This window comes from Gambusia affinis, linkage group LG15, assembly GCF_019740435.1.
Source record: "Gambusia affinis linkage group LG15, SWU_Gaff_1.0, whole genome shotgun sequence".
Taxonomy (NCBI): Eukaryota; Metazoa; Chordata; class Actinopteri; order Cyprinodontiformes; family Poeciliidae; genus Gambusia; species Gambusia affinis.
Window position 1 is genome coordinate 1,706,987 of NC_057882.1, and position 26,978 is coordinate 1,733,964.

General features: G+C 36.9%; 1 protein-coding gene across 1 annotated transcript; it reads left to right on the forward strand.

The window, feature by feature from the left end:
- The first annotated feature begins 2,000 nt into the window (after positions 1–2,000).
- rars1 (arginyl-tRNA synthetase 1) lies at positions 2,001–26,978 on the forward strand. The gene is made up of 15 exons (XM_044141621.1): positions 2,001–2,152; positions 5,642–5,776; positions 6,255–6,443; positions 7,391–7,499; positions 8,387–8,487; positions 9,170–9,291; positions 9,399–9,519; positions 10,974–11,103; positions 11,963–12,067; positions 12,566–12,744; positions 12,868–12,977; positions 15,905–16,010; positions 20,364–20,536; positions 23,399–23,646; positions 26,695–26,978. Exons 1-15 carry the CDS (start codon positions 2,108–2,110, stop codon positions 26,802–26,804), a joined length of 1,983 nt encoding a protein of 660 aa, XP_043997556.1. The 5' UTR covers positions 2,001–2,107; the 3' UTR covers positions 26,805–26,978.

Sequence of the window (26,978 nt, forward strand, 5' to 3'; positions counted from 1 at the left end):
TGCTAGTGGACCTGAATACTGTCTGCTACCCCATAGTGGTGAACAGAGCCTGGTCTGTTTTAAAACTTGATGCTTAGCTGTAAAAGTCATTCCAGATGTTTTCCTCTGGTCCCTGCTTTTAGATTAACTGCATTGAAGAATTGAAAAGATTAGATCTTGTAAATGTTTTCAGTTCATATTAGAACTAAAATATCTACACTTCGTTGTGATGAAATTTAGAGGTGTTAAATGTCTTTATTCGGTAGAAAAATCCTATTCCTCCTCACAGGAAAATAAGACCTTGTCCTTGTCTTCCTCACTGAAAACCATGGCGTGAACTTTAACCTCTTTTTTTTCTTTTTAACCACAAAGAGGTTTGTTTTCTGAATGTGATCAGTCATGTATAGCACATAAATGAACCAATGAACCATAAATAGACTTATAACTGAACCAGGATGAAGGAATGTCGGCTTTCCCAAGGAATCACAGTAAATCATGTAGCTTTTGTATAATTGCAGCTTTTTCAGTCTCTCATTTGATTATGATGTTGTTTTCTAATAGTCCGTATTATGACTGCTGATGAACCAGGTGACGTGTTTGCTGACGACTATGACAACCATATGGCGTGTATTTATTGCACTTTTGTGATTTGGGTGTGCTTTTTTTTCCCTCCAGTTTTGTTCTTTTTATCAAAAGTCCTGAAAAAGCTGTGAATTTTATTCTCAGACACTGTAACTGTTGATAAGAGTTGTAAATATTTCACCAGCACAAAAACAAAAACCGAAGATGGCAGACAAAACACAAACACTATGTTTTGTAGTTTCACAATAAAAATAAAAAATTCTCTTATACTTGAAATAGTTGTGTTTTTAATTATTGACTGCTTATCAAGAGCAGGTACTGACTTAAAAAGAGTCTGTTTTTTTCTGTTTTGTTTCAAGAATGACAAAGTAGAATACCAACGTTCCAATGGTATTCCATATGTACAGAGAGAAGGAATTTAGAGTTGTGAATGTACAAATGTTTTGTCTTGCATGGTTGCGGACATTAATTCTTGATATGAAAGAAAATGTTTATTTTTTAAGGAAATATAAGAGAACATAAAGAAAATAAAAAATCTGTACATATAGGGCCTAACTATAAAGGAGGTGAAAGAAGCTAATATTTGAGAAAACAAATCAATGTAATTAAAAAAAAACTAAATGAAAAAAATATAGAATTTGAAAATGCAAAAAAATAATCAAGCAAAATTTGACAGTAACAAAATACAGAATATGGAAAATGTGAAGCAAATGGAAATTAATAAAATTAAGATTGAAAGTTAAATGGAAAATATATTATTAATGACATTCAATTAATACTGTGAAAATGTGTAGGTCTTTTTCTTTGCATGCAATATTTGGCACAGTTATTACTTCATCAAGTTATCTATTTCTGTTTATTGACAATTTAGTCTTCCATATAGTTAGGCAGCGTAGACGCCAATGAAATTCTAAAATCCCTGATGACTTGAGACCTCCTTTTAAGCAAGCATACAACCGCCCACAATATGCGTTAATGCGCTCATAGGGGTACAGCCAATCAGCGCCAATGAAAAATAAACTGCTTCTGGACAAATGCCAGCCAGTAAGTAGCATTACGCCAATATATTTCAGCTTCTAGGTGTTATGCCGAGAAACGCATGACACCGGAAGTCAAGGACTTAAAAACATAAAAAATAACCTGCAAAGTAAAACACATTTAAATTTAAGGTCATAATAATAAAACACACTTATGGTTATTTACAGTACCCTTTTCCAGACTGATACTGTGCATGCTTTTTGGAACCCAAGATTCATATTTAAGTTATGTCTTAGTTCAGGTTGTGAATGTTTCTGATGTTTGTTTTTTTTTTGCTTTGTGTTATTTTTTTTCTTTTCAGTTTTATATCTGTTGCAGAGACATTAACCAAGCTTTCCTGACGGAGGTTCTCATTCCGGTCCTGCAGGTGGCGCTGCACAAATGTAACAAACCTCTATCAAAGATAACGAATGTAAGTCCTGAACTTCCTCATCCTGCAGTTTGTTTCATCAGACACGAGATTGTGCTTCCTATCGGCTGCATATTATTCCCCCAGCTTTTCAGAGAGATGGGAGACCCAGTGACCGAGTACACAGCCCGGCTTCAGCACCAGGTGAGCCAGTGTACCATTGCAGCCATAGACATAATAAAGAGGTGCTAAGGTTTTTAATAGCGAGGCTAAACGCTGTAGAAGAACGTAAAACTGTCCAAGACACTCCACACTTTCTACAAAAAAACATTAAATTTAACGATATCCTGTGGATATGCAGAAAGTGCCGTTTAATAAAAGTTTGCTTTCACAATTTACAAGTAAACAGACTTGAGTTTTGAATTCGGTTTATACCCTAAACATAAATATCCTTTTTATGGTGAAAAATGTTATTTTATTTTCTCTTTATTCGCCCTTGTTCTGCTGTCGAAGTAGTGAAAAAATGAATTGTTCTGCAATATGATGACGCTTAATCTTACATTATTTATTTGCCGAATTTATCACAATGTAATTTTATCTTATCTGAATGTGGGCCAAAGTCAATGTACGCGTCATTTTAATTGCTTTAAGCACTGGAGTTATTGTTACTTTCATTTTGAAGTTAAAATCAAAAGGAGGCCTACACCTTTTGAACGGATGCAGAGTGTTACTCTGTACCCCCAAACTTCTGCAGAATAATAAAAAGCTTTTATAACGGCACCACAAGTTCAGTCGCACTGCCACACGGTACGTCTCCACGTTTCACCATTTATAGGGGAGTAAAACAGGGCTGCAATGTTTCCCCCTTTCTCTTCATCTTGGCTGTTGAAATGATGAGTATTTTCATAAAACACTCAAATATACCTAAATTGAATCTTTTAGATGACGAAATTCTAATCAGCCAACTAGCTGATGACACCACAATTTTTTTTGAAGAGTCTAGACCAAACCCCTAAAGTACTTTTAAAGTATTCTTTCTCCAAAGAGTCAGGATTAACATTAAATCTGCAGAAGTGTGAACTGATGGCGATTCATGGCTCTGATCTGACGGAAGCTTACAATATCCCCATTAAATATCTTGGAATTTTAATAACTAAAGATGCTAAACTCAGTGAAACTGTTAACATAGAGCATAAAATACAGAACTGCAAATCTCAGTTAAATAGATGGCTCCAAAGAGATCTGACCCTGTTTGGGAGAACCTATTTTACCAAAATGGAGTCGCTGTCCTATTGCATATTCTTATTCTATGGCCATACCTAACAAATATATTAAAGCTATAAATCAGCTAAACTTTAATTTTATCTGGAAAAATTGAGTCCACTACTTAAAAAAAGCAAATATGGTTAAAGACTTTAAAGATGGAGGTTTACAAGCTATTGACTTTGAGTGTTTAAATGCGGTTTCAAAGGTAAACTGGTTGAAATCTTTTCTAATGAATGGAAATAGTATCTGGTATTGTCTCCCCAAAGGTTTGTTTAAAAAGATTGGATGCATGGATTTTGTTCTTAGATGTGACTTTGATGTCAACAGACTTCCTGTTAAGTTATCTGCCTTTCACAAGCAGGTTTTGTTGTGTTGCAAACTAATGTACAAACACAACTTTACTCCTCACCAAACTCCCATCTGGAATAACAGATATGTGTTACACAGGAATAAGTCTCTGTATTTGGATCACTGGATGGAAAAAGTATTTGGTCCATAAGACATTTACTAATTTTATATTTCCTGTCAGACCAAATAATAACTCCTTTTTAAATCTGTTTTCTGATTCAGAGGTTAATAAGTGGAGAACTGTTTACCTTAAATACCCTCTAAGTCCTAAAGCTAAAGAAGTTAATTTTAAAATTCTCAATAACATTTTTCCATCTAGGGAACTATTAAGACAAAGATTCAACTTTGATACCAACAGTTGTGCCTTTTGTGACGATGACATTGAAACTACAGATCATCTCTTTTTCTATTGTGTGCAAACTGGAACATTTTGGAGAAACTTTCAGGACTGGATCTCATCAAAAGTTTCCCTACATCATCCCTTAAAAAGAGAGGATGTAAAATGTGGAACCACCCACAGAGACAGAAGAATTGACCTCATTCTTAACAACCTGCTGATCCTCGCCAAATTCTTCATCCACTCCTGTAAATGGGGAAATAGAAATCCGGACTTTTCAGCCTTTTGAAAACCTCCTAATGGTCAACCACTTCAGAACCTTAAAACTGTTGAAAAACAAGCAGGGAATACAACCTTTGAACGCCTATCATGATCTAAATTTATTTGAGAATTAATGCCCCTTTGTCTTTTTATTTTGTCATTCTGCTATCCCTCTGTTTGATGTCTGATTAATTTGAATTTATATTTTTATTTTACTTTTTTATTTTTATTTCTTAAAATTTTTTATTGTCTTATAATTATGTGTGCCATAAGCCTGTAAGACTTGTTTTCTTCTTGTATGTACATGCCACGTGTTATTGTAAACTTGTTCAAATTGTTTAATTAAAAAAAAATTAAAAATTAAAAAAAAGAAAAGTGTTACTCTGTACCCGTGAAGTAGCTTCCAGTCTCTAAAAGGTTGGTGACCCTGGTTTAAATCAGAAGGCCCTTGGCGCCATCTGCTGGAGGTAATAGAATTGTAACATTTTTATGTGAAGTAAAACCTGAATTTTTAAGTTCGATAATCAAAAACAGAAAAACAAATGAGATTCTAAATTGTTTTTTTTTTGTTTTTTTTTACCAACTCCAAAGATTTTTTTGTTCTAACTCTGACCTGAAAATGTTCTAAATTTTGTAACAATATTTTTAGTGAACTTCATTCTTACTGAGTTTAACTCCTTTGAGTAAATTTGAACATGTATTAATTACAGCATGCTTAAAACAAAATCAAACATAAGGCAAAAAAGATAATGTTACCAACTTAAGTCGATGAATTTTTATCTAATTGTTTGTTCCAATAACTGACAGAGAGAAAATAACTTTTGGTTTCACTCTGACCAAGTTTATGTTTATTCAGTGGTGGAGCTGACTGGGAATTTTTGTTGCACTATAGGTATGTCACAGACCTGGTTTGTGCCAAAGGTTTTGCTCTGTCTTGCAAAAGTATTGATACCTTCCTAATTATTTTTGCCTGTTTACAGCTTATATTTATTTAAACTTTGACTTCCTGTTAATTCGGCGAATGATTACTAGGGCCAGGTTAAGATTTGTTATTTATTTTTTTAAATTACAAAAATAAAGCCATAATATTACAAAAATTCATTCATACGACAATAAAGGGAAATAATACAGAAATAAGATTTTATTGCCAGAATATTTGGTATCTGTTTTACAGATAAGGAAGCATTTTTAACACATCAGCATCACATTATTATCAACAGCAAAACTTTGAAACAATCATGTAAGCAAAATCTAATTTGAAGAAAGATCCGCAAACTAAACTGGTTACATCAGATCTTGATAATTGTCTCATTAAAGCAAAGTTTTCTTGGAATTTTAAGAATTTCTCCTTGTAAAATTTATTAAAACTATATGTTTTAAATAATAAAATGTTACCTGGCTCTCATAGTTCCATCGTACAACTCAGTACAAGTGTTTTGTTTCATTTTAAGTTTTCTTCTTTTCTTTTTTTTCCCCAAAAGGAGCACGAGATTGAAAGTTTGTCTGCAGAGATTGAGAGTCTTAAAAAGTCTCAGCGCTTTGAGCCATCGCAGCGCCTGGAGGATCTGAGGGAGGAAAACGTCAGACTGAAGTACCGTCTCAACGTCATGAAGAGGGTGGGTGGCGGCTGGCGTTCCAGTCTGGCTTCAGCAGTGCAGGATGATAAACCAACTTTATAGATTAATCAGATTTAGGATTTTTTAATATTTAATGTTTGGAAAATGTGTTGTTTTTAATGTTATTTTATTCATTTATGTATTTTCACCAAAGCTCTCCTTGGCTTTTCATAGCTCAGAATGATGTCGTCTTGGTAGACAAATGTGCTATACAGCTTCTAATTTACAGCTTCTAATTTGTCACAAAATTCTCACAGAATTTACTTAACACTCCATCGTACAACTCACAGAAGGAATGGCTGAAATATCTACTTTTTGGAAACACTTTCAGTCATTTCTAATTTATGTTTTAGAAAAGAAAGGAAAAACGTATCTATTAAAATCAGAAATTGTATCTGGTATAAAAAAATTTGATTTTAGATTAGATTTTATTACCATATTGTCATATTGGTAATGGTGGCGTTGTTGTTTTCCTCAGAGTCTTCAAGAGGAGACGCCACACTGCGGTAAATCCATGCTGAACATCAACCAGCGGCTGCAGGATGTTTTCGGCGAGGCCATCAGGGCTTCCTTCCCTGACCTTGACAACCCGCCACTCGTCGTCACGCCCAACCAACAGGCCAAGTTCGGAGATTACCAGTGCAACAGCGCTATGGGCATGGCTCAGGTGATGTATTAAGATGCATTAAATACTGGCTGAATAATCCGGTAGTTCTCACATTATTAAGCAAAACAGGAACCTCTTAGGTTATATGAATAAAAGAATAATGTGTAATTTATTTAATTCCTTGTGAAAAGAGATTCTCACAGGAGTGAGCTGTGTGATTTCTCTTGAAGGAGTATTAAAACTCACTACAGTCCTCAAAGTCAACATTGCGTATTTGGCATCATGTTTTCACCATCATGTTACAAATTTTCTGCGTCATTTCTACCATTTTCTGTTATCACATCCTCACCTTCATAGCACTTGGTCATTTTTGGGTGAAAAGTTGACGCTCCTTCGTCATGTTGCACAGCTGAATGAACGCTATTATTCTTAATATTTTTAAGAATAATAAGGCTATTATTCTTAAGTATAAGAATAATATCCTTGTTGAAGTTTATATTTCAAAACAGAAAAAAGTGCATTTTCCATCCCACACCTTTGTTGGAACCATTTCTCTTTTCCGTTGTGATGTGGCTCTGCTGTTTTGGTTTCTATATGACCAGTGGCGCCCTCTGTTTATACTGGCCAAATCTACATCACTAAGAGAAGGTCCAAACCAGGGGTGGGCACCCCTGGTCCTGGGGGGCCGGTCTCCTGCAACTTTTAGATGCATCTTTACTTCAACACACCTGAGTCAATTAATGAGGTCATTAGCAGGACTCTGGAGAACTTGACTGCACTTAGGAGGTGATTCAGCTGTTGGATTTAAGTGTGTTGGACCAGGGAGTCTCTAAGAGTTGCAGGACACCGGCCCTTCCAGGACCAGGGTTGGCCACCCCTGGTCTAAACGCACATTATTAGCTAATTGATTGGAACTAATCTCGATGGAATAAAGCACTAATTGGCATTTTTAGTGCCGATGTTTAGAATCTTTTAAATACAGATCTTTTCTGACTGTTTTCTGTCAGATGCTGAAAACAAAGGGGACAAAGTTGAACCCGAGGGAAATCGCTGAGAAGATTGTCCAGAATCTGCCAGATAACGAACTCATCCAGAGGACTGAGATCGCCGGACCGGGTAGGAGCTCGATCTGAGATCAGAACCTCTCTGAGTTTAATGCTTTCAGACACACTTCTTTTTATTTAAGATTTAAAACTCCTCAACAAATCACCTGTTGCACTTTTCCAATTATTCCAATTATTCCGTTTTTTGGATAAGGGATTTCTTGTTTTTGTTTAATATTTGTTCTTAATAATTTAAATGCCACAGCAAATATTTAAAACTTTTTGATGATATATTAATATATCATTAAGTACTATTGATACATTAGTACTTATTAATAATTAGTGCTTCATTAAGTACTAATTAATGAAATAAATTAGTACTTTCACTTAACTATTAACATTTTGATTATTAAAAATAAATAAAATTTAAAAGAAAATTTGAAATAAAGCAATTTTTAATCAAATTTGCTATATTATTATTTTATCATATCTTGCATTTTTTTCTTACAAACCTTGAATTATTTGGCACTGTAAACTAAAATTTGTAATTATAAATTCACCATAAAAAGAAGTAGTCCATAAAAATGTATATAATATTGTGTTTTGTTAATGTAAATGTCAGTGGATTTAATAAAAAAAAATTAGTTTTGAAAATTAAACAAGAAACTAAATAAAATGCTAGAAAAAAAAATCTGTTAATGGTTGTATAATCATTTCAGTACTTTTACATTTTTTTAAGTTGCTCAATTTTAACATTCCTTAAATTAAAGAATTGCAAAAATAAATATTAAAGAATAATTTGTCTGGTTGTTCTCCAAATTTTCAGTTTGAAAAAATATTTTTAAAAGCAGATCTTTGAGTAGCTGAACATTCAGCTTTTCTTTAAAACCAGCAACTTTTTGTTCACCAGTCTGTTTTCGCTGTAGCTGCGTCGCCTCATTCCTCTGCTTTACTGTCCAGGATTCATCAACATCCATCTGAAGAAAACATTTGTGTCCAAACTGCTGACCAGCCTGTTGCTCAATGGCGTCCAGCCGCCGCCGCTAGCCACCAGGAAGAGGGTTTGTCTACAGATAATATTTTACTGTCCTCTTGCTTTTTTTTTTTTTTTTTTTTTTTTCAAATTTTAGTTTTATGCTTTACAATGTTCCCAGGCTTTTATTCAAGAAAATTTTAGTTTGTTTATCACTCATATTTATTCCCTAAAACACAATGATAAAAACTCATTTATTCATATAGCATCTGCAGCTAACATCAACACAGCTGATTTGATTTTGTTTTTGGAAGGAGCTTAATAAAATGTTCTATGAACCAGGTTAAGATAAAACTGACACTTGAGGAGTTCTGGGTAGAACATATCTCCAGACAGACTTTTGCTTTTAATTTACTTAAGAATGTTTTATGTTTTTTTGCACAGTTTTAGATTAGTTACTGTTCTGAGTGTGTTGTTCTTCCAGCAGTTGGCAGTTTTTTGTGTTTTTATATTTCAGTTAACGACTAATTGATTAATAAATTAGACGATTAATTCAGGTATCACTTAATCATGATTAAACCGATTAATTATTTCAGTCTTATTCCAAAGTGTAAATACTTCCATCTACACAGCATTCAAAACCAGAGGGAATAATTGCCCAAACTAAATGACTCAACTAAAACAAGAACAGAATAAAAGACTAAAAACAGAACAAATGAGAACTAACAAAGGTGATATCAATTAGTCATTTTTGTAGTCTTGTTGCCTAGGTGATCGTGGATTTCTCCTCGCCCAACATCGCCAAGGAGATGCATGTGGGTCATCTTCGCTCCACCATCATTGGCGACAGCATGTGTCGGCTGTTTGAGTTTCTGGGCTATGACGTCCTCAGGTAAGAGTTAAACTCCTCCAGCCTCTGCAGTCCGGATCATAGCAATTCCTGGAAATGCCTTTGTTGTTGTTGTTGTTGTTTGTCACACTGTTTGTTGACGTCGGCAGGCTGAACCACGTTGGCGACTGGGGGACCCAGTTTGGGATGCTCATAGCTCACCTGCAGGATAAATTTCCAGATTACCTGACAGTGTCTCCTCCCATTGGTGACCTGCAGATGTTTTACAAGGTCAGTTAATAAGGTCAGGGTTATTTCAACTCATTAAAATATTTAGGGGTGTACCAATTGCAGTTTTTTTGCCGGTCACTGATCTTTTAAAGCCCACCATTTTGTTTCTGGTTTTGGCTGATACCAAATCTTTTTTTGTCCATCATGCTATTATCCTTGGATAGGTTAAAATAGGTCTAAACAAAACATGTTTATTAAAATCTTTGCACAAAATCATTCTTCATTTTAGTTTTCTCAGTTCTGCCTATTTGGAGTTCCTTTCAGAATCAGAAATTTATGGCTTTTGTCACCTTAGATCCAAATAAGCTGCATCTGGCTACACCCCCCATTCTTAACATTTACACTGTCATGTTCAAATTGCTACATCACTTGGGAGTTCATGAAGACTTGGAGTTTGCCCTAGATGGACACTTATTGTAATTTTCTAGAATGTGATTTTCAAACTTTTATCTTTAACAGAAAGTTCATGTTGTTGGGAATAAACTAAAAACTTTGGGTAATATTTTATTTGACGGGGTGTGCAGAAGACTGACATGACACTGTCATAAACATAACATGTTGGGTCTATTTTAGTTCCTAACCTGCAAGGAATCACAAGTTGCTTTTCTGCTGAAAAGGGAAGCTTTCAGGAACACAAAGGAGTCTTTATGAATGTCTGACTGTTGTCATAAAGTGTTTTTTGGTAAATAATGACACTTTTAATGTAAAGTTGCTCTAAAAGTTACTTTGAAATTCCATTAAAACTGCCAACTTTGCATTAAAGTGTCATTATTTATCAAATGACACTTCATAACAGTCAGATATTCATAAAGACTCCTTCATGTTCTTGACAGATGTTATGTTTATGACAGTGTCATGTCAGCCTTATGTATACCCTGTCAAATAGTGTTACCAAAACTTTTTCTAAACCATGAATCTGCAATCTTTACAATGCAAAGACGAGGTTTTTGCCCTCAGTATCTCTTAATAAAACTTTAGAGCTGCAAATGTTACATAACTTTTTGAAAAAACATAACTAATATCTGCTTCAGGAAATGTTATCATTCTTAAATAACCACAATTTAATTTATATTTTTTAGTTTAAAATAAAAAAAAAGACATTTTCTTCTACAAGATGTTTATTTTTATGGAAAATAATTTAAACATACAGTTTTCAACATAATAACTAAATAAAAAAAAATTTTTAAATATGTTGCTGGTACCTTTGGTGACAACCGATGCAAAAAACTATCAAAAGCTTTTTGTTATCAAATCTATATTTAAGAAGTAAGATGTTGTTTTTAAAAAAAAAAAAATTTATCCATGTTATTAAGGCTCCGGAGCCGCAGGTTACGGACAGCTGGTTTAGAATAATAGGAAAAAAAAGAAAAACAATTGAAAAAGTAAGGGAAATCTGAAGGTAAAAATAAATAAATTAAAAAAATATTTTCTTTCTTCTCCTTTTTGTCCACCAGGAGTCAAAGAAGCGCTTTGACGAGGACGAGGAGTTCAAGAAACGGGCTCACCAGTGTGTTGTCAGGCTGCAGAGCAAAGAACCCGACTTCATCAAAGCCTGGGAGATGATCTGTGACGTTTCCAGGAGAGGTGGGAAACGTCACCATACTTATGTTTTAGTCATAAGATTAGGAGAATAAAGTCAGGTTAGCAAAATAAAGATGCAATATTACCTTAAGAAAGCTGCAAAATTATGAGAAATAAGTTGTTTTAAAGGGAAAAAAGCTTCAATAGTTATCAATTTCTGACATAATCAACTCAGTAAGTCCGACAGTCATTTCAAAGTCTTGCTGTTAATATTTTGATGCTGATGTTCTTTGTAAAACTGATACCAAACTGTGATGTCACCAGATTTTCAACACTCCTTGACATACGTTTTACAACTTTACTCTGGCAATATTAGTCTCACATTTTTACGACTTAATTCTCACATTTTTATGACTTTCTTCTCTTAATATTAGAACTTTATACTCATATTTTAACAACCTTATTCTCATAGTTTTATAACTTTATTCTCAACATTTTACCCCTTTACTCTTGTATTTTTACAAATGTATCCTGGTAATATTATGACTATTCTCTTTTTCTTCTACTTTATTCTCTTATTATTGTTACTTCATTCTTGTAATGTCAGAAAACAAAATTCTCCTAGTCTGGCCCTAATATCCAATCATATATTTTAACCTGTAAACTTCTTTTAGTGTTTTGCTATAATAAAAAAAGACATTGACTTAGCTTTTTCTTACATTTCAATTTAGTCATTGAAATGACTAAATTTCAATGACTAATTTAGTCTTTGATGTTCCACCAACATTTTCCTTTTTAAAGATGTTGGTGGAAAAAAGACGACACAATAAGATGTTCGAAGTAAATGAAATAATAAACTGAGGTTATAAATAATTGTAAAGTAGAATAAACCTGTTGGGATTAATTGATGTGATGATTCCAGAGTTTCAGAAGGTCTACAACTGTTTGGACATCCAGATCATTGAGAGAGGAGAGTCGTTCTACCAGAACCGGATGATCCAGGTGGTGAAGGAGTTCGAGGACAAAGGTGAGACTCAAAGCATGACTTTATTCTGGTTATATTATGACTGTATTCTGCTGATATTATGACTTTATTCTGCTGATATTATGATTTTATTCTGGTTATACCCATCTTTGATCTTTCTGCAGTTTATTTTGTAATCTGTCACAGAGTTCCTGTTTTTAAGCAGCTGGTATGGATCAACTGATTGGATGGATGGTTGATATGTAGATATAGTTTATATTTTACTATTTTTTTATAGCCTGTTTGTTCATCTTGCTACGATTGTTCACAAATAGAATAAAACAGGAGAAAATCAGTAAATAAATTGAACAATAGATGAATAATGTTGCTTTGACAACATGACAACATGCCAACTCTTCAAGCCACCACCAGGAGGTGCTGTTATCATAAATATCTGGTCTTGGGTATTTTTACACTGTTATTATAGACTAACTTCCTCTTTACAGTCTTAATGTCTAACCTCATCCCTCTACCTTCCTGCTGCCGTTATTTCCTGCTCAGGTCTGGTCGAGCTGGACGAAGGCCGGAAGATCGTCTTTGTTCCAGGTCAGTCCATCCCGCTCACCATCGTCAAATCGGACGGCGGCTACACCTATGACACGTCAGATCTGGCAGCGCTGCGTCAGCGACTTTTCGAGGAGAAGGCTGACATAATCATCTACGTTGTGGACAGCGGCCAGGTGAGGATTTTTATGACTTCTGACCTCCTCCAGCCATCAAACTGCCAAGTTTCTGCCATTTTGTCTCAAGCTGCAGTGACTTCAGATTATCTTCTGTTGTCTCTGCGTGGTTTCCTCCCCCAGGGGACACACTTTCAGGTGATTTTCGCTGCAGGACAGATGATCGGCTGGTACGACCCCCAAGTGACCCGGGTAGAGCACGCCGGCTTTGGAGTGGTGCTGGGAGAGGACAAGTGAGTCTTAACCCAATTCAGTTCATGAATGGATCATTTACAGGAACATGGAAGAGTTTATGTTTTTTTTAAGCTAAACCTGCTGAGTGGTGAAGAACTACTGGTTCCCCTCAGTTAAGATGCACTGGTCACAACCAGTGCATCTGTGACTAATAAACATAACAATCTGAGAAGGTCATAAATTAATAAACGTAACAATCCGGTACAACTGAAACCAAAAGTACACCTTTTCTTTCAGGGTAGCTACGTGTCCATTACAAATGTGCACAAAACTTTGATGATGTTCCACTGTTGAAAACACAAATTTGCAATAGCTGTGTTTTCATGAAATAAGAAAGTTCAAGTTTAAATCTTCAAAAACCATCACCCACCTACTGTTTCCTCTCGTCTTCTTCATCTTCTTCGCCAGTAGTAGCGTCCAGTTGTTGATCACATGACTCATGATGCGAAAAAAGCATTTCCATTGCAGTTGTGTGAAATCCCCTCATTTTGTTACAGATAAAACTCAACCTCATCTTGGCGGCAAAACGTTGTAGCAAAAGACTTATTTTTTTCTAAATGAATGTGTTTCCCTTACTTTCCAATTTGTGCAATTATCATGTCATTAATTTCATACAAAATTAAAGTTTATTATTTGAGAGGGCAAACTTGGAGTATTATGCCTTTACCAATATGTTTCTTGAAAATTGTGTCAAAACAACAACAACTGCAGTTGATCCAGATCGCTGCTGCTCAGATTCTCACTAAATCCAGGATAATAGAGCGCATCACTTCATTTTTAAAGTCCCTACACTGGCTTCCTGTAGCTCAGAGAATTGACTTTAAATTGAAATGCTGCTGTTAGTTTATAAATCACTGAATGGTTTAGCACCACAATGCATTAAAGATCTGCTGTTGTTATATCCACCTATCAGACCTCTCAGGTCTTCTGGTTCTGATTCTGCTCTTCCTCCCCAGAACCAGAACCAAACATGGAGAAGCAGCATTCACCTTCTCTGCACCTTAAATCTAGAACAGACTTCCCAAAAACTGCAAAACTGCTGAAACACTGAGTGCCTTTAAATCTAGTCTACAAGCCAGCCTGTTTAAAGTTGCTTTTAAAACACAATCAGTGAAACATTAATCATCAATCTGATATGTAGCCATGGCACTTGAGAAAATGTAACGTTTCAGTTGTTGACTATGTGTTCTCTGACTTTGTATTTTTGTGTTTTTATGATGTAAGGCACTTTGAAATGCCTTGTTGCTGAAATGTGCTATACCAGGGGTTTTCAAAGTATGAAAGGGTGAGCCCCCCTCCAAGGAACACAATGCCTGCTGCGCCACCCCCCCCCCCCACTTTCAGCCCCGCTCTGGCCAAAACCAGTGATGGCATAGTTACTTTGAAAAAGTAACTTTAATCGGACTACTGATTACTCCTTGAAAAAGTAACTTAGTTATATTACTGACTACTTGACTCGGAAAGTAACTAAGTTACATTAAAAGTAACTTTTTAGTTACTTTCAGCAGCTGCTAACAACAACGCTCCGCCTCCTGTGAAAATCACATTGAGCTTTGCCAAAACTTAATTGTAAGTTATTTTATAATGGTAACATCAACAATGTGTCTCCACTGATAAGGTTGAACTGAAGAGACAGTACAAAAAATAAAAAACATGAGTAATTTGTGTGGTCCACTGTTGTCTGGAAAACTCTAAGAAGGATTTTAAAGCCCCCCTCACCCCAGCCTCCAGATTCTGCGTTACGCCCCTGAGTTTGATGTCGCAGCGCACAGAGCTCCTCCTGCAGCTCCACAGCTCAGATGGCTGCGACACTTACCGTAATATTAATAATTATAACGGTAACTTGCCATTATAACTATTGCCAACTACGGACACGTTTATTCGTGGCTGTTTTCACGTTTATTGCGCTGTTCGTATTGGTCTCGATGTTTGCAGTTTTCTGGAGCGCAACGCGAAGCTCGATGTCATTGAGAGGTAATAAATTAAGTTGACATTAACAAAGACACAGCGGGACGGATCATCGGGGAAATGATGGACAGGGAGAGAGTGACTAAAACTACCTTAATGACGGACAAATTCTGGGATTTATTGAGTCTCTGCTTATTTCCAAGCCCAAATGAGCAACTTCATGTTCAAAAACGAGCCCAAAAAGGCGCAGCCCGCCACTCATTAAATTTGCAAGCGACTTTTAAAAGATGAAGCCCAAAGCCGCTTATAATAATCGGACTTGGCGACAGAAACTGAAAATAGTTCCAGTTTTTCCACCAACAAAATGCGCATCTTCCCCCATTTTTAACATTTCTGTTGCATAGAGACCTCGGTCACTCGACAAGACGAGTAGAGGAAATACGATTAAATAACAAAAGAAGATAGTAACGCAGTAACGCAAAAATGATTTTGATAAGTAACTGTAGTCTGACTGCTGGATTTGAAATAGCAACGCGTTAGATTACTCGTTACGGAAAAAAGTGGTCCGACGTCAGTAACGTTACTGACATCACTGGCCAAAACATCCTCTAAGGGGGGAAACATTTCCACTGATCCCCACTCCACACGCGCACCCCACAGTACCAACTTTTTCCTAAATCCACAGAGTTGATCGTGTGCGTAAAAGACGTTTCTCTCACATCAGTAGACAGCAAGTAGATGGCTTTTCCGGTTTACTTTTTCCCTCGCACCGCGCCTCCCCTAAAGTGCTCTGGCGCCCCCCAGGGGAGGCGCGCCTCACACTTTGAAAACCGCCGTGCTATACAAATAAAATTGGATTTGATTATTTGTGGGACAATTAATCATCCAGTAAAACTTGTTACCTTAACAAGCTCGGTCCCATCTCTCTGTCTTTTTTATCCCTTCCATCCTTCTGTCTGTTTTGTTTTTTTGTTTTTCTTGTGCAGGGTGTTTATTTTTTTTGTTGTTTTGCCCCCAGGAAGAAATTTAAGACCCGATCTGGAGACACAGTGAGGCTGGTGGACCTGTTGGAGGAGGGACTGAAGAGATCTATGGACAAACTGAAAGAGAAGGAGCGAGACAAGGTGAGACAACCGGCATCGAGATCTGATTTCCACACTGCTGCAAGCTGGGAATCTGAGTTTTTTTATTGTGGAATTTTATAATCATATGCATTTGGCCCATTTGTTTGAATAATTTCCTTCATTTTCATTTTTTTATTTTATTCTTTATTGTTCTTCCAGCTGTTCTTTTTCTTCACATCATTTATTGGAGGTTTCTCCTTTAGAGTAATAACTCAAACCTCTCTGCTCTGCAGTAACGACGCTGTTATTTCAGCTCGTATTGTAACAGTTTTTTTTATCAATATTTAGTGTCAGATGTTAAATCTTTGATAAGCGGTCATTAAGCGAGCACCGGGACACCGTCCAGCTCGTTATTTCTGCCTCCGGATCGCTCCGAGGCAGGTTTTCCCGGTAATGACCCGCTCACTCTGCAGCAACCGTTAATTCTTTGCGCTGAGCCAAACCACAGGACTCAAACCGAACCAGAACTTTAGGTTTTATCCGCTGAGGTCGGCCCGACTTCAACATGCTTTGGGTTCTTTATCTGCCTGCTTTTTTCTTCCTCAGCTCACAGCTGTACAGATGCTGCTTTCTGCATCAACTTGTCTCTTCATTAAACTTCTGTGGTGGGAGTTGCAGATTTTGCCCAGCATCCGGTTAAGAAGCTGGAAACTTTAGTTGTGAAATGACGCCTAAGCTTTTACCTTTTTCAACCTGCAATTTTAAACCATGTTGCTTAATCTCATTTATGTAAGATTTTTACTCTTGTGTTACTTTTCTCTCAGAAAAAAGTGTGACTCAGGCGGTTGAGGCTACTACTAACTAGCCCATGCTAGATGGTTAGCTTTTTTGCATCTATCACGGTTGAGTGCAAATTTATTGGCAGTTGGCTGGATGATGATGTTTTTTGCGATGTAAAGCTAGCATGGCGTTTACCTGTCAGAGCTTGGAAATAAATTCAAACTGGAAAAAGTTCTCGTTTTACTGAGATATAAAATTTATCTCATTAAGTAGAAAATATCTACTAGATTAAGTAAGGAGGTCATAACAGTAAAATATGTTTTACTCAATATGATTTAGTCGACTTTATCTAAAATGCCTGGGTGTTTTCGGGAGTTGTGTATGCATAGTCAAACTCAAGTCTGCCTACAAACCTCGTTTCGGTTTGGTTGAAGTGAATTGTGGTGCAGGTCAAAAACACCAAGCGGACCCAACAACGCTCGGAAAGCCGGACATAAACTAAAGCGGGTAAATACAACCTAAACAAACATGTGAGTCTAATGCTAGCTGGAGAGGAGACTCGTCATCTTCTGCCAAAAACAAAAGGGAAATACTACAAACACCTAAATCTGATATGTCATTTATGTTTACATTTTGTTAAGAAGGGAGTTTGTTGTCTTTTTCAGAATTTCTGTGTTGAGGGAGTTAACAAGTTTCTCAATTAGTTTGGTTTGTTTGACACTGTAATTGGAAGGCAAACTGCACCTGCTGAAAATGTAACAAATGTTGTAATTTTTTTATCCCAACTGGAGTCTACTGGACTAACATGTTGACAAGGAGAGTCAGAGAGAACCCTTCAGGCCTTTTAGAGAAGTTGCAATCTGTAAAACTTCAGTTTTTGCTGTCCTGGATGAAAGCAGCAGGATTCCCTCAACAGTTCCCCATGTTTCTAGATTGTTTTTTTTCCATCTTAAGTATCATTCAAGGTGACATCAAAAATGTCTCAAAAAAAAAAAAAAAATCTTTACTTGCTGTAACATGCAGTTTCCCTGAGACCAGACTGGATGCTGCAACAAGGAAATCAGTGGAGCTGACTTTCTTGTTTTACCTGAATCTGGCATACAAACTTAATATAAACTAAATCAGTCGTATTTATTGTATCAATTAAATGTAGACTGCTGCAGGTTTCTTAGGAAAAGATTAAATGGAAAGAAAAACTCCTGGATTTGAGTTTAAACCCACCTCATGTTCCTATTTTTTTTTTCCATGTGAGAAGCTGTGTCGTCTTATAGTGGATATGAAAACCCATGAATGTGTCGCTGTGCCTCTAAAGCACAATAAATCACATCTCCCAGGATGCTGTGACCTGCTGACTGAAGGACAAACCTTTAGTGGTTTATAAAATCTGAGTCTGCTTATTGAATTCCTCTGAAGAGAGAACTCTCTGGACTCAAATCCCTGGAAAAACTTTGATTAAAGTTTCTTTTACAAAAAAAGAGAGAAGCTCCGACAAAGATGACCCGGTGTTTGTATATTTTTATAAATAAACTAACTTTCTCTGCGATGGACTGGCGACCTGAGGAGGATGTACCCCGCCTCTTGCCTGTTGACATCTGTAGATTAACACCAGCACCCCCACCTCCCCCGACAATGGATACAACCTTAGACTTTCTGGAAGTGTTTCTATTGGTTTAAGTGAATGAAAAAAATATTTACATTTTTATCATTAGAAAAAGCTTTTTTTATTTTTGTTTCTTCCTCATATGCTGGTTTGTGGGCTGTACTTTAAAATATATTAATATACATTTTAAGTGTTGTAATGTATCAGAAATAACTTCTGGAGGATTATGCTTTTTCCTTCCCATAACTAAAGATTATGTATCTGCAAAGCATTTGTTGTGAATTTGTTTATTTATACTTCAAAAAGACAGAAGATAAAGAGATTGTAGGAACCCGGAGAAACTCAAGGAAGAAGGTTGACATAAATCGAGCTGCAGCAATGTCAACGGTGCAGACGTAGGTTCTCTGTGTATGCAGTCTTTTTTAATGAGCTTCAGTTAGCAGATGGTAGACGTGGGCACTGACCCAGGCAGCGAGCAGACTGCCGGGCGAGGTGGGCCTGCAGGGAGACCGTGCTGGCATCAGTCTCCATGCAAGTTTCTTCCCAACATCAGAATCTGTTCAGCTGAACATTGCTAAGTGTTGATGTCGCTGCACACAGAGCTCCAGGTAGCACCCAACCAGGTCAGCGTCTCTTGTTTTTTCCACCCCTGTTAGGTTTAGTTTAGATTAAAACACCTGAACATCAGACGGAAACATTTGATTGGAAATAATCTCATCCAGAGAACTGCAGGAATGAAAATGAAACTTGGAGCTGTGTTGGTTCGCAACCTTGGTGAGACCTTGATAGAAATATTAGCCTTGGATCCCTGGATGTGAGCAGACCTCATTATGAGACACACCTTTGGGCTTCTTTTGATTGATTTATGAAAGGCAGCGGCAGCTTAAGACCGGGTCATCTGTCCATCTGTGTTCTGAAAAGAGCTTTAACACAGAAGAGATAAAGATGTTGAGTTTGCACCAAGATTTAAATCCACTAAGGGAAAAAAACTAGTGTCATAAAATAAAATCGTTCTAGACTTTAAGGTATTTGTGCCATCTTGAACACTTTTTGGCTCTTATGGAATCTGTGTATCTATCCAGTTCACCTTCAATCTGTCAAATTTACTTACACTCTGTCCTCCATCCATTTTTTTTGTCAAATCATAGAAATCCTATTTATTTTCTTCACTTGTTCTTTTTCTGGTGGACGTTTTTCAGAAGGGCCACCATGGTTGTAATGGAGATTACATGTTTGGACAAAAATCGACAGTCATTATTGCTAATGGTGGGAACAGCTTACCTAAAAGTTAGGTTTGTTAACCACTAATTCACTAAAGAATGTTAGCTCTGCTAATGATAAATTGCTAAACACACTATAAAAATGAATCTGTCTGCCTGTTCATCCAGTCTGTCTTCAATCTATTTGTCCATTGGTCCAATTTACCTCCTGTCCGTCCATCTAATTTCACTTTTGTATGCCCACGACTGTCCAATTTATCTTGAGTCTGTCCTATCAGTCTGTCCTTTACATCACATTCTTCTTTGTCCATTTTAACTTCCATCTGTTTGTCCATCGTACCCTGTTAACAACTCTGTTTTTGTAGCCCTAGGTACTTGACCTTCTATCCAACCATCCAGTTTTCATTTTGTCTGTCCGATTTATATTTTTTCAATTTGTATACATCAGTGACTATTTTCTGAGTCTCTGTTCCTTTCATGTTTAATTTGATGACCTGTCTCTATTACCTTGTCCTGATTCGTCCTGTTAATTCTTGTCTTGTCGAGTCACATGGTCTCTTCAGTCTATGTTCTGCTCGACTGCAGGTTTTTATTTCCAGCTGCTCTCATTTTAATCCCCCTCTTTCCTCCCTGCGGAGTCAGAACCAGATTAGTTGTTTTAATCTCTGCCTCAGGTTCAGTAAACTAATGATGAAAGTTAAACTCAGCTCACTGCTTTGACTCTTAGAGGGTGAAACAGTCTTCTGTTATTACATTCTGATGAAGGCCGTCCATTTATTGTTGATTGTGGACTTAATTTTGTCGTCTCTGCAGGTGCTGACTCCAGAAGAGCTCGTTAAAGCCCAGAGAGCCGTTGCTTTTGGCTGCATCAAATACGCTGACCTGTCTCACAACCGCATCAACGACTACGTCTTTTCCTTCGACAAGATGCTGGACGACCGGGGCAACACGGCGGCCTACCTGCTCTACGCCTTCACCCGCATCAGGTACAATTCCACCACTTCTTACAGCATCTGTAACTTACAGCAAAAAAAAAAAAAAAAGCGAAGAGGAGGAGAGACATTGAAAACTGGTGAAATACAGATCATTTAAGGTGCTGTACCGTTTGTACAATGTGCAATGTAGAGCATAGTAGCTCTACATTGCAAATAGTAGTTCATTATTGGGAATTTTGTCAACTGTATACAGGGTTTTATTATCATTTTAGTAACTATTAGCTTGTTGTTGAGCTTAACTGGTAAGGATGCAAACAATTACTTACAATTAATTGTTGAGTAATGATTTATTAGATTAACATTTGTTCCAATTGATTCACTAATAACAATTGACCTTAGACCTTCTCTTAGTGTTGTAGTTTGGCCCCCCATCCAGCAGAGGGTGCCCATAGTTATCCTTAAGTTGAACCAGACCATTGATACAGAAACAGAGATGGCGGCCATACCATAACGGGATAGAGAAACAGTCCAAACAGAGTCTGCTGTGGAATGGAAAAAAACACTTTATGTTTCGAAACATAAACAGTTGACAAGCTTTTTACTGTAAGTTTCACGTTAATGGCTCTCATTCAGCCAAGCTGCATGACGGAGCACCGTCAACGTCTCAACCAAAGATGACTAGGAAGGCGAGAATGTTATGACAAAAAAACACAGGGAATAACAGAGAAAAGTTGTAACATTATTGAAAATAATATGATGCCAATAAGGAAGGTTGAGTTTGAGGGCTGTGGTGAGTTAATACATTCATGGAGCAAAGTTTTAGCATTTAGTAACCACAGACGGCACTGTATGAACATCTCTTTGTTCCTGGGGAATTATGTGTTTCACATATTTAATTATTTTCAATTCAGCAACATAAGACAATCCTGTTTTGTTATGTATTATAAAAGTCTAAGTTCAATAATGTGAGACGATGACAATGAGATGGTCGATTCTTGTATTAAGAGGTTTTTAGCAAAATAGCTGACTGTCAGTTAATTGTTAGTTGATCAATAAGATAAATAAACTTTAAATTAACTCATTAATTGCTAACTTGCATCACTAACTGGTTGGACAAAAAGGATGAAACATAACTCATTGGTTTGACTGATAAACAACATAATTTTAAAATTCAAGCCACTCTGTGGAAATCTAAAATGGAGAATTACATACATATACACATTTCTAAAAACTTTTGTAGCCTTTTTTCTAATTAATTGCAGATTTGAGGCCATCAGTTCCAGCTATTGTTTGTAACTCTGTGGTTCTCAATCCAAGTGTCTCTTTCATGTCCTTAACCAGATATCAGTGGGATGTTTGTACAATTTTGACCCTAAAATCCATAAATGTCATTCCTGGTCACATAACTCTCGATGATCAAATGAAACCGTTGCGCTTTAATCCTGTACTACTGATTTATTTGTTACCGCTCTACGCAAATAAAACATCTCAAGTTGGGAAGTATTGTAGGATCCCCGCTGCTGGTACTTCCTGCTTGGGATTTGCCAATCCCAATTTGTCAATCCCTCTCCTTAGTGGCAGCCAACCTGCACTTCTCTTCCAGGAATCTTGGCATTTCCTGGTTGAGTTTCACACCTGGAAGGACTCAATTCTCCTGTAGCATTTCGGTAAACCCCATACCGACATACCTTCTTGTTTTATCAAGAAATCCAAAAGTTTAGAAAGTAAAAATTTTACTTTCCCCTCTCTGTCCGGTTGGAAAACCTCCCAGATCTACCTTCATTACCCATAATCCTGTGCCAGAGGATTAGTCTTTGGGGCGTTCCTTATCCCCGCCGTATCGAGCGTCGCCTCTTCTTCCTCTCCACCCTCCCTGGAGGAGTTGGGATCTGGATGGCAGCGTGCCCGGCAGAGATTGATTATCTAGTTTTTTTTATTTTTTCCTGCAAGGAGTCTCACTTCAGAGGATTTGTCAATCAATAGCTGACCAACTGTGGGTGGCTGACCCCCTCATGAGTCACAGGAAGTGAGACAAGAAGGTTGAAGTCCTTTAACCTGATCAGAAGTTGCACTTTTATTGTTTTAAACCAGATAAGAAAGAGGAAACCTCTTTAAAGATCTGGCTTTTAAATGTTTTTAAACAGTGAATCAGTGTGATAACTATAAGTTTTTCATTATAGTTTAATTTTATTTTGTTGTGACAAAGGATGCACAATATGCCCGCCGATATTGATATCCAATATTAATATTGCTATTATTGCCAATAACTAATATTATATGTTTCATATGTGTTTCCCTGCCCTTTCCTTTTGACACTCTAAAAAAAAAATGACTGTACTTAGGAAAATATTGGTTGTTAATATCGGCCCCAGTTTTATTTATTGGACCGATATGTTAAAAAATGACTATCGGCTGATGCCCATTCTAGTGCCAATATTGTGCATCCGTAGTTTGACTTTTTATCTAATTCAGTTAGTTTTAGTTAGTTTTTAGTATGATTGCTCATTTTTATTAGTTATTATTAGTTAAATGTATGTAATAAATAACCATCTGACTCGGGTGTTTTCTCTCAACTTTTTCTGTCACCATTTTGTGAATTAAAAGCCAGCAGGAGTACGGAGTACCATAATTTACAGACAGCTGATGTAAACAGTGCGTGGGGAAAAACAATTAAGTTCACAGTTTGAAAGGCTAAAATATCATAAACACGAAGCAAGCGATAAGAATGTGTTAGCTTTACAAACACACCATATAGTTCCAGTTAGTTATAGTGTTTTCACCGTTGATTAATGTTTTATTTATTTCAACTTAGCTAAATGTTTTCTCAACTTCATTATGTTATTAGTTTGAATTAAGTGTAATAACCTTGCAGTGAATGGATGTATATGTATTTATCTTTTGATGTCCTGCCAGGTCCATCGCCCGTCTGGCCAACCTGGACGAGGCTACGCTCAGGAAGGCTGCAGAGACCACGGAGATCCTGCTGGACCACGACAAGGAGTGGAAACTGGGGAAGTGCATCCTGCGCTTCCCGGAGATCCTGCAGAAGATCCTGGATGACCTGCTGCTGCACACACTGTGCGACTACCTGTATGAGCTCGCCACCACCTTCACTGAGTTCTACGACAGCTGCTACTGCGTGGAGAAGGACCGGCAGACAGGTGAGCCTCCAAACGGAAACAGGGGCTTGAAATCCTTGAAAATTCTTGGATTTTTTTTTTGGTAGTTTTAATACTAAAGTACAGAAAAGCAATTCCAGCTCTAGGGATCTCTGTCCTCTTCCTCTCAGCTGTTTAGTTTTAAAAATAGATGTTTTAGTGTTCTGGAAGTGAGTCTGCAGATTAGCGGGATGTCTCACTCTGATGGGGTTTTGACTAAAAGCAGCGCGCCGTATGTTATTCCTCCTTCTTGGAAGTGTTTTATCCCTGCCGTGCTGGAGTGTGAGCACTTCAGGCTTAGAGTTGATTTATTATGCTAATTCTCCACACACAAGCTGTAACTCCAGTTGGAGTTCATTGTGAAATTTTTCTCTATTTGAAAGCAATTATTATGCTCTTACATTAAAGATGAACATAAAGTACGCCACATTTCAGTTTTGCTTTATGTCAGGGCAGAAGTATGACTTTTAAATCAAGTTGCAAAACATCAATGAACAAAACACAAAATACTGAACTGCCTAAAAAAATTGAACAAAAATTTTACAATAACAAATTTTGCTGGATGATAAATTGTCCCAGAAGTTATTGTGATAAATTATAATTTTGTTGTTCTGAGACCATTTTCAAGCAACACATAGGAAATAATGTAAGTCCCCCATTTCACAGATCGATAAAGTTTAATTCATAATGAACATTTAATACTGGTACTGGAAGGTATTTTAAATATGCAAAATGAATAAACAAAACATGCAAAGCGACAAATAAGATTCTCTAAACAAAATGATCTTTTATAAAAATGGAGTAGTTTGGACCAGCGCGTCAGACTGAAGCCTTCTGTCATCCAGACTTTGATGCAAGAATAACAATCAGTCATCCAAATGGAAATGATCAATCTTGTTTTAATTTTTCGTACTACTAATTGATTTATTGGTTTAAACTTGAAGTGTGACAGTTATGAATTTTTTTTTTCCCTCTCTGCATATACAAACTGTTTGTATTCAATCTGGTAACTCCTGGAAGCATCAATGTGTGTAAAATCTAAACTTTTTCCTCACTGCTGTTATTTTTCCACATCCAGCGCCGTCTTTCCTCCGTTCATATTAATGCGTCGTCTTGTTTGTGTAAATTACAGACAGAGCTTGCTGTCTGCCGCTGTCCACGCCTCTTTAATGAGCGCTCTGCCTAATGCAGCCTGGGCTGCTCGTTACGGACCGCCGGTTTCTGCTCCGTCACGTGGTTCCGACCCGACGGGCTGGACGCTCGTTGTGCTCTGGATGTTTGGGTCATTGATTTTTATTTGCTGTTGACTAAAGAGAACATCGTTAAATCTGACTTCTGACCTCCGATCGTTTGTTGGTGCCTCAACATTGGTCTCATTTAATATCTACCAAACATTTGGCTTCATTTCTACTCTCCATCTCTGATCATGTCTTGTGGTTTCAGAGAACATTCATGCATTAGCCCCAAGATAATCTGTTGGGTTTTTTTCCATGACTCATTTTACTGACTGTCTTAGGAAAAGGGAAACGTGCACGCAAACAGATGAAGTTTGTTTAAAATTAAAAGCTGAAAGTTTTTAGCCAAAAATGCAACTGAAGTAATCTTCTTGCACAAGCCTCATAATTATATTACAGTATGTGTAATCAGAAACCAGAACCTACAAATCTTAAGTAAACGCAGTAATAAAAAGAAATCATCTTTCAGTTTTTTTTTTTTTTTTTTGTTTTTTTTTTAAGTTTCCATCCACAATGCTAACATATATTTCCAGTCAACCGGCATTCGGACCACGTTTATTTTGAGCTCATATTTAATTCAGGGGTCTCAAACTCCAGTCCTCGAGGGCCGCAGTCCTGCAGTTTTTAGATGTGCCTCTGCTGCAGCACACCTGAATAGAATAATTAAGGCTCTGGAGAACTGATGAACACAAGGTGGAGGTAATTAAGCCATTTCATTCCAGCGTTTTGTACCTGTGGCACATCTAAAAACTGCAGGACTGCGGCCCTCGAGGACTGGAGTTTGAGACCCCTGCTTTAATTGTTCCATATCTGAACAACATACAAATTTCAGTTATTTTAGTTCTGATTTATTATTTTTCTTGACTTGTTTGTTTTTTTGGTTTTTTTCTTTTTGGCTACTCAAACAAAAAAGCAATAATTGTTTGGACAATTATTCCCTCTGGTTTTGGAGGCTGTGCAGTGCGACAGATTTTTGGTCTTACTATTTTTTACCTTGGGAGAGCGATGATGCATAACCGTGGCAACGAGATAGTGTTTTTACAACCTGGAGCAGCTGATTAACATCTCAAAAGCTGAAATAATACCTGAACTACAACCTTAAATCCAAGATGAGTTTAATTGGAGGGTTTATGGATGCAGAGAGGAGGAGGAAGTTTAAACCATTCCCTCCATCGATCATTGATCATATCCTTTACTCCGTCTCTCCGCTCGACTTTCTAGACATTTCAAGAGTATCAGCAAAAGCAAATGTGGTGGATTAGCTGGAGTGTCAGCCGGGATGTTATTGAAGTATTGACTCTTCTGCCCTGACATGGAGCTGTTAGCATGTCATAATAGTCATGAGATCATGATACAGCAACACTCTTCAGTCAGAGACGTCTGCAGATTCACTGCTACTGGATCCTTCCTGGCCACAGCAATCTTCATCAGATTTAACCATTCATCTTTTTTAAAACAAACCTTTTAAGGAAAACTTTTTTTCTTTAGGTTGAAGGTAAAACTCTTAGCTCTGAATTTTTGTTTTATTTTCAACTGTTTAGACCCAAAATTATGGAAAAGTTAGAAAGTATGATTAAAAATCTGACTTCGTTTAACCTAATATCAATACAAATTATAACTGTTATGAGTTATAATTTTTAACCCGTCAGATGGGTTAAAGTTTAAACTCTAAATAAAACAGAGTTCTGCAGTGGTTCAAACTGAGTCAAAACTAGTTTTCCCCTCTTTCTTTAATGGGTCAAGTTGTGAAAAATCAGATAACTTGATGTCAGATGGAATGAAAAGCCGAATAATGAATTTGTTTCTTTGTCTGTAGGTGAGGTGAATAAGATCAACATGTGGAGGATGCTGCTGTGTGAAGCCACCGCCTCCATCATGGCCAAATGCTTCGACATCCTGGGCCTCAACCCGGTCCAGAGGATGTGATCCCGTCTTCCTCCCACTTCAGCTGAAACTACAGGAGCTCTCAGTCAGTACTCACAGGACTGCCATTTCTGACTAAATCTGTCAAATCAGAGGGAAAATGTTAAGTTTGGTTCATTAAATATCATCTCATGTGAAGGATATTTTTTTAAAATAAAGAGCCATTCTGAAACTGAA

Bases quoted from the DNA above. Each gene is read 5' to 3' on its own strand.
- rars1 (XM_044141621.1), top strand. From the start codon at position 2,108: ATGGGAGACCCAGTGACCGAGTACACAGCCCGGCTTCAGCACCAG. The intron at 9,292-9,398 runs GTAAGAGTTAAA...TGACGTCGGCAG, and splicing joins CTGGGCTATGACGTCCTCAG to GCTGAACCACGTTGGCGACT. The intron at 11,104-11,962 runs GTGGGAAACGTC...TGATGATTCCAG, and splicing joins CTGTGACGTTTCCAGGAGAG to AGTTTCAGAAGGTCTACAAC.